A 13000-nucleotide genomic window follows, 5' to 3' on the forward strand; every position below is an offset into this window, starting at 1 on the left:
TCATTAACACAACAAGATGAACACCGGATTCATAAAAGTAGTTAATTCAGAGGCGGTAATATATAAAAGAAAGATTGCAATAAGGATATAGTACAGAAAGAAAGAATTAGTTCGTAGAAAAAAAGATATGAAGCGATTTTAATCTCTTAGTTTAAGGGAAGACAGAGAGTGTATACACCTACGCCATTGTGATCGATTCTGAGCCATGTCATCAAGTCTCCAACCATCGGTTACGAAAGTCACGCGGACCCCAACCAAGTAGTCTGCATCTACCAACATGGCTAAGACTAGAAGTTAGTGACTTCAAGCACTGATGCCACGTTTTGGTTTGGCCGCCACTAACTTTTTTCCAACTATCCCCTACACCGGTTAGCATTGCACGACGTGGTAATCGGTGTTCAGGCATACGTAACACGTGGCCAAACCATCTCAGTCGATGGAGATTCACAACCTCATCAAATGACTTACCATCATTCCCTAATATCCTGCGTCTAACCTCACTATTACTTACCCGGTGATCCCAGCAGACACCAGCAATATTTCTAAGGCATTTGTGGTCAAATACTAGTAGCTTACGAGTGTCTTCTACTCTTGAAGGCCATGTTTCGCTGCCGTAAATTAAAACAGAACGGACTGCTGCGCAGTATACTCGTCCTTTTATTGATAGACGGATATCTCGCCTTCGCCAAAGGTGACGTAAGTTGGAAAAAGCCAAACGAGCTTTTCGAATCTGTGCAGAGATTTCGTCAGACACCAACCCATCAGGGTTGATCAGACTTCCAAGATAAGTGAAGTTGTCAACGCGTCCGACTACTTCACTCCCAATCCTTAGTTCAGGTGTTGACGCAGACCAGTCCCGAAGCAACAACTTGCATTTAGAGGGAGAGAAGCGCATTCCAAACATTCTGGCATTGTTGCTTAGTGCTACCAGAAGACTCTGCATTTTGTCAGCGTCTTCACCAAACAGGACTATGTCATCTGCGTATTCTTAGTCGATAAGCGGACTTCCTGGAAGGAGATCAATGCCCGAGAATTCAGTAGACGGGAATGTTATTTCCATCAGCAGGTCTATGATGAAGTTAAACAAAAATGGAGAAAGTGGACAGCCTTGACGGACACCATTTCAGGTTGCAAAAGCAGATGACAGTTCGCCACAATCTCTGACTCGACTAGTAGTGTTCAAGTAAAGAGCCTTCACAAGGTTTATGTACTTCTGAGGTACGCCTCTCAATGACAGACACTGCCACAGAATCTCGCGGTCTACGGAGTCAAATGCTGCCTTTAGGTCAAGAAAGACCACCATTGTCGGACGCTGATAAGCATGCTTGTGTTCTAGAACCTGACGAATGGTGAATATGTGGTCGATGCAGCCACGATCAGGTCTGAAGCCAGCTTGAGTCTCTCGTATTTGCAGTTCACGAGTCTTAGTTAGGCGTCTGATAATTACCGAGGCTAGTATTTTAGATACTATATTAGTTAAACTAATCCCTCTATGGTTGTCACAGGATGATTTTAACTCTCTCTTATATATTGGGACGATAAGTGATTGTGACCAGTCAGATGGAATAGCGTCTAACTCCCAGATCTTAGCTAAAATATTAGTCAACCTAATCGATAAAATTGGACCACCATCCTTAAAGACCTCTGGAGCCAATCCATCTGGACCAGCTGCCCTTCCTCGTTTCAGATTAACTATAGACTTTTGAACTTCAGCAAGAGTTGGGGGACCTACTTCAATGTTTCATTCACACTGTCTGGGTATGGAGGGTAGTTGTAGAGTAGCTGAAGGCCAGCTGAACTGTTCTCTAAAATGTTCCACCCATCGTTCTAAACGTCTGAACTGAGAGCAGATGAGGGTGTCGTCTTTTTCCGAAATAGTCTGACTTACACTTGACTTATTAATTCCACTTTCTTTTATTAGTCTGTAGAGTTGTCTTGTGTTACCTATAGCCGCCGCCTTTTCCATCTCTTTTGCTTTCGTTGTCCACCACTGCTCAAAGTCGTTCCTTAGAGTTTTGGTTAACCTAGATCTGATTTGTTTTCGCTCTTCATCGTGTTCAGAGCCTGATGGGATGAGTTTGCGAGAATCCATCAGTGCAATAGACCTTGAAGAAATCCATTGGTTCTTTGTAACTCTGTGGTTTAAATCAGTGATAGATGTCACTGCTGTTTCCACAGCTGTTTGTACAGCTTTCCAAACAACATCTGGGTCAGCCTCGTTTTCAGAGCTACCTGATTGTGACCTCAGTTGTTCCTGGAACCTACTTTTGGTTTTCTCGCTACTCAATTCAGTTCTAATGGGTCTTTTTACTGTGGCTTCTTTGCGTCCAGTGAGGCGCAAGCAGATGCGTGCCCGTATTAATACATGGTCGAAGTCCAAGCAGGTACTCCAGAACGAGCGACAATCTTCTACCTTTCCTCTCCAATGATGACTGATGGCAATAAGGTCTATTTGAATCCATCGTTGGTTCGGTGTAGGGGGTCACCATGTTAGACGATGTCTCTCTTTATGCTTAAAATTTGTGTTTGCTAAAAATAAACGATTGTCTGAGCACAGTTGCAGCAGACGATCACCATTTTCCTCTGACGCTAATTTTTAAAAGCTGAACTAAAATTCTGTAAAATTGTAAGCTAATATCCAACCTGTTCCTCTGTGTATCATAAACAAACCAAGAAAATTAAAACTGAATCTGTGAAATACATTTCCAATACTGAGTAAATTGCATGAACTAATATTTTAAAATTATTTATCTCCAGCAATTTATTCTATGTATATTTGGTTTGAAAAGATGTTATCGTTTATTTTTATTGACTGCATAACACACTGTGGTATACATCGGTTAATTCGAGACATTTCACGCAATAAAAATAATCCAACTATTCACCTGGATTGAAGTTAGATATTAACACCGTTGGATGTGGCTCAGAAGTCTGGAGATTAGGAGTTCACGCGAGACAGGAGGTTCTGGGTTCGAGGCCCAAAGATGCGCACTCCTGAAGACTCCCATACTAGGACGAAACGGCCATCCAGTGGACCGGGTTTTTAATAGTGGTTTAGCATGGATCGGTTTATGATCTCAACAAAAGTTATTCTCCTGTTAGTCAATAATAGAGCAACTTTAGTAAACAGTTTAAGAGGGAACTGAGTAATCTCCGAAAGTGTTTAGGTGAATTTCACAAAAGAAAAAATGTTTATTGATAATTTAAAGTAATTTACCTTTCGAATATTATAGAAATCACGGTGTGATACACGTTTTTGCTCAATTGATTCCCGAGCTTCATTCAACAATGAATGCAATTGGAATTTTGAAGCCAAGTAAGTCAGTCGACGATAACAGAATGACTTCAATGGACCATCTCCTACAAATGTACGTATTGTATCAAAATCTGAGAAGAATGTCTGTAGAGATGGTATAGTAAATTCTGGTAGATCTTTTTTCATAGGTTGATCAACATCAACAGTTTCATTATTATGATTATGTTCTGATGTCCCATTTATTAAATTCACCTGGTTTCTGTCTGGTGAATCAGACAATGTTTCGATGTGCATTATACCCTTGCGAAATTCCATTTTAACATCTAATGGTTCAGGCCAATAGTCTATCTCGAAAGGATCACCAGTTTTCCCAGGAGGATGAATTGGATGATCTAAAAGATAGGAATTCCCCAGAAGTGTTTTAAAAAACAATCAGATTTCAGTCTCCGTGAGACGAAATAAAAACAAGTAAATAAAAATGACTTATTTGTAGGATTCAGTTAACGCAAACGCTCATATACACATAAAGTCTAGGATGCGCAGACAATAATTGTTATGTAGATAGGCATGGAGAGAATAGTTGAATAGAAGTATTTGTTATATGAGTAACATATACCTATAAAAAGAGGTAAACAGAAATATATAAATCCCAATGTTAGAAAGCAGACCGGGCTTTTTGTAGGGTAACATGCTTTTAAAAGTCTAGTAGTAAGCTTAATTGTTGGATACAATACAATCAACAGTTTCGTAGCTGATATCAACGAAAAAATATCAATAATATCTGGAGCATGAAATTCCTTTAAGCTCACAGAGTTAACACTACATGTAGCCTTGTATAAGCAGTTGACAAGTGACAATGTGTATTGCTATAAAATATTGATTTGTAATGATAAATTTTAGTATGAAAATTTTCCAAAATTACTTTTACCATACAGTAATTAATTCAAGAGAGAGGATAATTTTAAAGAATATAAATATTTGGTTTAAGAAAAACTAAGAGTTGGCAGACGTTCGAGCTTTTTGAATCAACATCTATGTAGAGTCTGACTAATTCACATTAATAATAATGGTATTAATAAAGATAATTATATTATGGTTTGTTGATTTGTTTGCACCGATTAGTTCATACTTTACAATGTTTTGATAATAAAATGGAAACACTAGTTCTAAATTCGTCTATTGCGTTTAAATAACAGAATAAAATCAGATCAGACATAGAACATAAGTTTCATAGTCTTTAAGAGATAAAGATAAAATGCTTGATAAAAATGGGACGCTCCTTCTTATAAGATACACACTCCATATATACAACACCATAATTAAGGTAAACACTAATGTAGTGTTCAAACGTTTTTTTAAATATGCATTTCTAAAAGCTAACTTATTTTGAAATGAGAATCTGTAAACTCCCATAAAATGATGGAATAAGCAATAAATAAATACAGAAAAACTCTTATATACCCACTTATAATTCATTTGTATATTGATTTATGTGCGAAAAATTACGGTAAACCTTGACGCTTGTGCATTCAACCATTCAAACTGACCACAACCATTTAATCCCTAATTCTGAACGGACTGACCGACACAAATACCGTATAACTTGCATTAAGAACTTATTTTAGTCAAACAACTATTTAAAAACCACGAAGCATTAGACAGGTGTTTCGTTTTAGTGTAGGACTCCCTAGCGGTACACATCCTTGACCCTACTGGGGATCTAACCAAAGACGTTGAAGATCTCACAATAATAAAGATTATCAAACAAATTCTGTTTCTTAGAATTAACAGAAGTTCCAGTGAAAAAAATTACGAGTTCAGAACTGAGGATTTTTAGAAACTAACTATTAAGAGATGCTTTGTCACAAGGATAAATACTGTCATCAGTATTCAATATATCATTAAATTAATTGTTTTCGTCTAGTTGTTCCAATTTGCAATTACCTTACACTCGTACCATGAATAGGCATTTTGCTAGAAATCCAAAATGAGACACCATACAGGGATTGGTAAAAAATTAGTAAACGACAATATAGCTATCATTATTGACCGAATCCTATCAGTTACATTACAATGTGATCACCAGATGAAATGAACCGATATTGTGGTACAATTTACCTTAAGCATTTAGTATGAGACTCTGGATCTAAAGTCTGCATTAGCTAAGATTTCTCAACAAACTAAGATATAGTTACAATCGTCGGAGAATTGATGCTTACCATAGGATACGAATGCAAGTCAAGAAATATTTTCAAATGAATAGCTATATGTCTCGAAATGATTCGACATTATGTTTTGAATAATGTGTATAGAGATGTGTCAACTAACTGTCTTTAGTAAAATTTAAAACAGTACTTAAGACTTGAATAATATATAACATTGCTTTTTCATCTGAATAAATACTACAAGAGCTTTTAATAGTAATGATGTATGAGTAGTTTTATAACGAGAAGCAAAATCAATCTAAATTAAATGCTTTTAGCGTGTTCATACAAAATAGAATATTCATTTGTTTACTTTATGTAACACTCACATACGTTTTACGATTGAAATATTATGTAGAGTGTTATTCTGATAATAACGGGTGTAGATAGTAAGACAGTAGAAAATAGATTTTCTTGAATTGATTGAATGAGCTTTACTATCTTAGACAAATTTACCCGCCAAGTTTAATAATGAAATATTTACATAACTAATCAACAAAGTTCAAAGGACTCAGGCACTAAAATAACTAACGTAAATAATAGAAAAGAACAATATGGAAACACTTATTTATTGATTTGTGCATATGCGCATGAAACGTCGATAAAGATATTTTCATGATTTACGTCACTGACTGGATGAGAACAAAAAGTGTTTTTTTTTTAGTATTTATTTAATAAAGATCAGTCCATGATGTAAACTGTGACGTATAATAGTAAATCAAGCTCACATAGGTTTTATACGTCTAGATCATTTGAATCTTTAAATTAACCATCGAGGTAGACAAAGTGATATTTTAGGTCATGATGATTCGCCAGTATTTCTAAATACATCTCCACGGGTCGAATTAGTATATGTTAGCTTAGGCATTTGTTTATCTTACCAGTTTAGGTAATAAATGTTTAATTGTTTGATAACTTCATTCATATACACCATAACTGTCTGCTAAATAATATAGATTTGCTCTGTTCACCGTGTTCTGGTTGTATCGTTTTGTGTTGAAAGTCGGAATAAACTTTCCTAACCTAAGACTTCTAAATGACGTCGATAAATTACAGGATTAGCAGTTATTTAGTTAAATAGTGTACGAAGGTTAAGGCGTAAGCAACTTTTTTACTGTAGAGGTCCAACAATCCCCAAATACAGACTATCACTTGGATGTAATTAAATAAAATATATTTTGTATTAATTGGTGCACTAGAAAAAACGCACAAAACATAAGTTGTAGACATACAGAATACCAAAACAGTCATGTATACAAACATATATATATATATATATATATATATATATATATATATATATATATATATATATATATATATATATAGTATTAATTAGCATGTGCTGAGTAAGTGACAAGCCAATGTTGAAACATTATAGCACAGCACATATAAATTAAAAGGAATAGAAGTTTAAAACACATAAGCAAAACAAATTGCAGTATTCAATGAAAAGAATTGACTGATTAATAAACAAATGATATAAGTAGTAAAGGAATCACAATAAAATTGTTGCTAGCATACAAAATAACAAGCTATGTATAAATCTCGAATGATAATACATGTTTGGATACTATTTGGTGGTTTCGTTTTTTCGAGCGAAAACACATTCATGAGAAAGAGAGAGGTATGGGAAGGGGTCGGAAACCAAAGCAAAGACACAACCAACAGGAGTTTACATGCCAAAATGCTTCCCAATAATTAGAAAAGAAAACCGACTATATTGGACAGAAGGGATAATGGGATGTTTATCAATATTTTTAATATAATACTAACAATGTTAGTAGGTATTAAATATTATCAACCGGGTATAGTTGAAATTCAAGTCATTTCTTGTTCTACTTCAGCTAACATTATCATTAATATTAATATTATTACCACTACTAAATTTTAGAAGGATTGCATGCGAAATCTGAATGGAGACGAGAGGGGTAGTTTACACAAATTAAATAATTAGTACCTTCGAGAGATGAGATTCTTCTACATGTTCGTATGTAGTGTACGGTACTATTAATATTATTGTAGCTGTAATTGATGGGGATGATAGTTGTGTTGGTGATATTGTCGACTGTGTTTGAGCCTTCAAAATGAATTAAAAATGGCGTTTTATTCGAAATATCACTTACATTATAAACATAGGGAAAATAGATAATAACATTGTTACATCATAATATCTCTATTAGTGAAGCAAAGAAAAAAATCAATGAAGATAATATTTTTTTGCCTAGGGTATACAAGTATAAACAACAGTCGTTAATGGTTATGAAGTAAAAAAACACTCACTAAATACATGATTATAAAATGTAAACTATGCTGGAGGTGATCCATGAGCTATAGACTTATGAATATATAACAAATAACCACATGAAAAACGAATATTTCGCTGTAACCGAAACAGAGATCCATGTTGGCTAATATTTATAATGAATAATATAAATTAATGGTGCATTAATCTTATGAAAAAGAAAACTTAAAGAATGACAAGATGGACGATACCAAAATTAGAAAACCAAAGAGTAGACAATAGACTAGAAACTGAAAATGCCCCCGTTTATGAAGATTTTTGCCGTGAACTGATATGATTTGGAAAAACAGTAAAATGTGGAGATCACAAGATGACTGTATAGTTCCAGTTAAAAAAAACTCTCTGGCATGAACAACACCAAAAAGGATTAAACAGGAGACACTCAAGTCTTGTAACTGTTTCTAGACAGAAATAGGTCTACCACGTGATCTTAACCACTATTGTCATTTTCTATACTGAATAACGCGTTGGTTACTACAGCACTCAAATATTTTCTTCCCCGCTAGTAGCTCTCCTAAAGTTACCGCCAGTCCCAAGCCCTAGACCAGATTCAAGTACTTGGCTACTTCTAACAGGCATATCTTCAAACAATCTAAAATTACGTCATGAGAAACGATAAGTTAGGAACCAAACAGTATGTTTTCACATAGTAAAGTGTAAAATCCCAGAAACATCTTGTATTTTATACCTGAGCTTCGAGTTCAACACGTTAAATGACATTCTAGGTTTCGTTTACTCTACAATAGCAGTTCGCATTACATCAAACCGTAATTTCGTGAGGTCATCGCCAGGTATGAAGATATCATGGGACGATATGGGATAACTGGAGAAAAAGAACGAGAATGGTGACACATTTGAAAATTTATATGCATCCAATAGAATTATTACAGACGGAATTCTATTCCCTCACAAACGCATACTCAAAGCTATATGGGTCTCACCGGATCACACTACATAGAAACAGATCGATCATATTTGCATCACTAAAAAATTCACAAGGTTAATGGAGGGTTCACTACAGCCTCCCCATGAGATACTAACAAACTTAACGAATTCAAGATAACTCTCGACAACAGATTCCAAGCCTTACAGGACCTACTGAAGAAAAAAAGAGCTACGATGGAGCATAACTGGAAAGGGATCAAAAAAGCACTGACTTCAACGTGTCAGGAGGTGCTGGGTCGCAAGAAGCATCATCGTAAGGAATGGATCTCCATCAAAACCCCAGACAAGATTCAAGAAAGAAAGAACAAGAAGACAGCAATTGACAACAGTCGAACAAGAACAGAAAAAGTCAAGGCACAGGCTGAATACATAGAAGCAAACAAGAGAGTGAAGAGGAGCATTAGAGCAAACAAGCAGAAACATGTGGAAGAGACAGCAACGACAGCGCATAAAGCTGGAAGAGAAGAGAATATGAAACACCTATATGACAAGACGAAGAAACTGACAGGGAAATATAGTAAACCAGACAGACCAGTCAAGGACCAAGAAGGGAAGACAATCACCTAGATTCAAGAATAGGGGAACGGATGAGTAGAATACTTCGAGGAGCTCTTTAATAGACTAGCTCCGTTGAAGCCACCGGACATCGAAGCAGCACATACAAACCTTCTTATGGATGTCACTCCACCAACGATCGAAGAAATCAGGATGACCATCTGTCATAATCATCTCTTTACGACCCAGCTATTCCTATTGCTTAGTATTCTTGGACACCAATTCACTCGACAAGTCCCCGAATCAGAACACGGTTGAACAGAAAAAAATTGTATTCCAAATAGCAAGGGTGAATGAAAGTAAGAAGCACGATAAGAAAAACGTCAATATATTCATAGTTTTTACATGAGATTTTAGAGTGTTCTCCAAGTATAGACCAGAGCTGATCGGATAAAAATTAGCCAATCAGCGTACAGCAACGCAATCGTGCATGGAACATGTTTTAATCCAATCTATGTCCCGCCAACACCATCAGACAAATCAACATTGAGAAAGCATCAGAACCTGACAATATACCGGCTGAAGCTCTGAAGTCAGACATTGAAGTAACTGCAAGTATACTCCACGTTCTATTCAGGAAGATTTGGGAGGAAGAACAAGCGCTACTGACAGACTGGAAAGAATACTTCATCAAAATACCAAAGAAAAGAGATCTGAGCATATGTGAGAACTACAGAGGTATCACACTACTATCTGTACCAGGAAAAGTTTTCTACAGAGTGTTGCTGGACAGCATGAAAGAATCAGCAGATGCCCAACTTCGAGAACAACAGACTGGATTCCGTAAGAATCGGTCGTGCATAGACTAAATCGCGACACTACGGATCATTGTTGAACAACCAGTTGAGCGAAACCCATCACTATACATCAACTTCATTGACTATGAGGTCTTTAACAGTGTGAACAGGAGAACATTATGGAAACTTCTTCCACACTAATGAGTACCTCAGAAGATCGTCAACATTATACGGAATTCATATGACTGACTACAATGCAAAGTCGTGCATGGGAGACAACTGTCACATACGTGCTAAGTAAGGACCGGAGTCAGACATGGCGAGGATTGGCAAAACAAGGGCCGTATTAGTATAAATGAAGAAGAGATGGATTTCAAAACAACTGTCTGCCAACCAATATCAAAGTCATAACCTTTAATACGAACGTCAAGACAGTTCTACTGTATGGAGCAGAAACGTGGAGAACTACTACATCAAAAAGGTACAAGTATTTATAAACAGTTGTCTACCCAAGATACTCCATATCCGTTAGCCAGATATCATCAGCAACAGTCTATTGTGGGAGAGAACAAACCAACTTCCAGCTGAGAAGGAAATTGGGAAAGGACGTTGGAAGTGGATAAGACATACACTACAGAAATTAACAAACCGCATCACGAGGCGAGCGCTAACCTGGAATTCTGAAGGGAAACGGAAAAGAGGAAGGCCGAAGAACACACTACGTCGGAAATTGGAAGCGGATATAAAAAAGATGAATAGCAACTGGAAAGAACTGGGAAGGATTGCCCGGATAGGGTTGGATGGAGATTGCTGGTGGGTGGCCTGTGCTCCTCCGGAAGGGGTCACAAACGTACGCAAGTAAGTAAGTACATCTATCAAGTGAACAATTATCCTCAAACTATCTTCATCCCATCACTTCTTATTAACTTTCAGACTAATAAATAAACACATTCATATATATATATATATATATATATATATATATATATATATATATATATATATATAATTACTATTATTACTAAGATCGTAGTTTCAGTAAGTCAAAATGAAGAATCTCTTAGCCGAATATTCTTCATATTTCCTTTGATAACCCAATGGATCTTATCAGTTATTTACATCTTATTTGTAAAAGTCCCAGTGATTGGAAAAATATCTAGAATAAAACTATGGAATAAAATAATGAATGGCGTTTCCCTGTACTATTTAAATGCTTACATGACACTGTAGAAGTTTAGTTGTTAACTGAATAAACTAAAACGCTCTCTTCTCGGTACTAAAGGTAAGCTCACCCTAAGTATCTTTTACGAAAGATGAAGTTGTGAACTTTCATCAAACAAGGTGGTTGTGACATGTTATACATATGCAACCACCGCTCAACTCAACATGTTATACTGGATACATTATGAGCGGGTTTGAGTTTGAAAAAGACTAGGAGCGGTGAAGATGCTAACACAACTCTCTGACCGAAATGTGTTGGAAGGTAAAGACTGCTCATATAATTTTGGGGAGACAGTCGTAATCTATGGTTAGAGACCTACGATGATCAATTGTCTGAATCGATAACAGTTACGTACATGTGTTTAATTTCTTATTTTTCCCTGAATCTTTTATTTCAACACTATTTCTAACTTCTCATTCTTTGAATTAATTTATCTTTTTCAAAGTATATTACCTAAAGTTTCCCACTTCCTGGCTTTTAATCTTTTAAATACAATCCCGTGAAACATTAGAACACTAGACTACTCTATACGTGCGTCCTAAATCACCTGTTGTGAATGACTGCAAAGCATTGGAATATTCTTCAAATGACACGAAATCGCTCTTATGTATGTAAGAAGAAGTAGAATTATCCACAATATACTTTTTGGTATTCCATTGTATAATAATTTGAGAATTATACACTTATCAACTAAATAGATTTGAAACGAGTGGCTAAGCTATTCAAACAAACAAATAGAACACTAGGAGCTCATGACGTCTAAGCAATGGTTTTCTACCTCAGAGCACAAAGGAACCAAGGAGAAGAAAACCTAGAAAGATCTAGGTTCGGTGAATAATGATACGGTAGAAAAAGCGTGGGTATTTGTGGAATCCAGAGTATCCTTGAGAATCACCCATTAAGGACGCAACTTTCTCAAGACTAGTACAACTTTACACAAGTAGTTCGGAGATTTCAAAATGATTATTTGAAAACATTTTTGACTAATTCCAGTGAAATTTTGGAGGACTCTAAAGAGGGTTTCTTAACACAAACACCTTTCGCAAGAATAAATTCCCAAACAGCTATTAAAGTCAAAGTCTTTATCTACAAGCATTAATTATGAAAGAAAAAACATTTTATACATGAAGTCAACTGAATTCGTCAAGAAACTAAACTACTATTGGATAATAGGTTTCATTCACTTCTGATAGGAAAACTAATCAGGATACTGTTTAAATTTGTCGATAAGTAGATATATTAACAGTACAATATAAAAGTCGACGTATTACACAATTTTATATCACAGTAGAAAATAAAACATAAAAAGACTGGGGCGCTTGATACATAATATGAATATGAAACTAGGAGTGATTGATTTGCAGTAAATAGTTACTACCAAAAAAGCTGTACACAAATCCACCAAATGAAATAAGTATTATGTAACACTATTATTATTATTATTATTATTATTATTATTATTATTATTACTAGTAGCAAGGCAATGTAAACATATAGGAAAATTAAAATATACAACTCTTACCAAATACAGGGGTGTGTATAGATTTATATTGCTTCTCCTCTGAATCCAATAATTTTACTGAACCTGAATCCAGTACACTTAAATACCGTTTAGTTGTACAATGAAATGATTGTTGTGATGAAGTAATGTATTTTTGACGTAATAATAAGGCTTTAATCAATGCTTCTGAAGCTAAATGTAAATCATCTACAGGAACCTATAATTATAAGATTTAAAAAAAGTGAATATACGTACAAACAAAAACAATTTCTGAT

At 35.5% G+C, this 13000-nt stretch overlaps 1 protein-coding gene across 2 annotated transcripts in view; it reads right to left on the reverse strand.

The window, feature by feature from the left end:
- The window catches only part of AMPD2_1 (AMP deaminase 2), a gene marked incomplete at its 3' end in the record, with an annotated part of 52466 nt that overhangs the window by 25690 nt on the left and 13776 nt on the right, over positions 1 to 13000 (reverse strand). Inside the window, exons 4-6 of one of the 2 annotated variants that reach the window (XM_035732268.2) lie at positions 12747 to 12942; positions 7421 to 7540; positions 3218 to 3648 (exon numbers count right to left, since the gene is read on the reverse strand). In XM_035732268.2, coding sequence (XP_035588187.1) covers positions 3218 to 3648; positions 7421 to 7540; positions 12747 to 12942 — 747 coding nt within the window. The remainder of the gene's footprint in view (positions 1 to 3217; positions 3649 to 7420; positions 7541 to 12746; positions 12943 to 13000) is intronic. The other variant, XM_051214551.1, reaches the window with a different exon arrangement.

This window comes from Schistosoma haematobium, chromosome 2 (genome assembly GCF_000699445.3).
Source record: "Schistosoma haematobium chromosome 2, whole genome shotgun sequence".
NCBI lineage: Eukaryota > Metazoa > Platyhelminthes > Trematoda > Strigeidida > Schistosomatidae > Schistosoma > Schistosoma haematobium.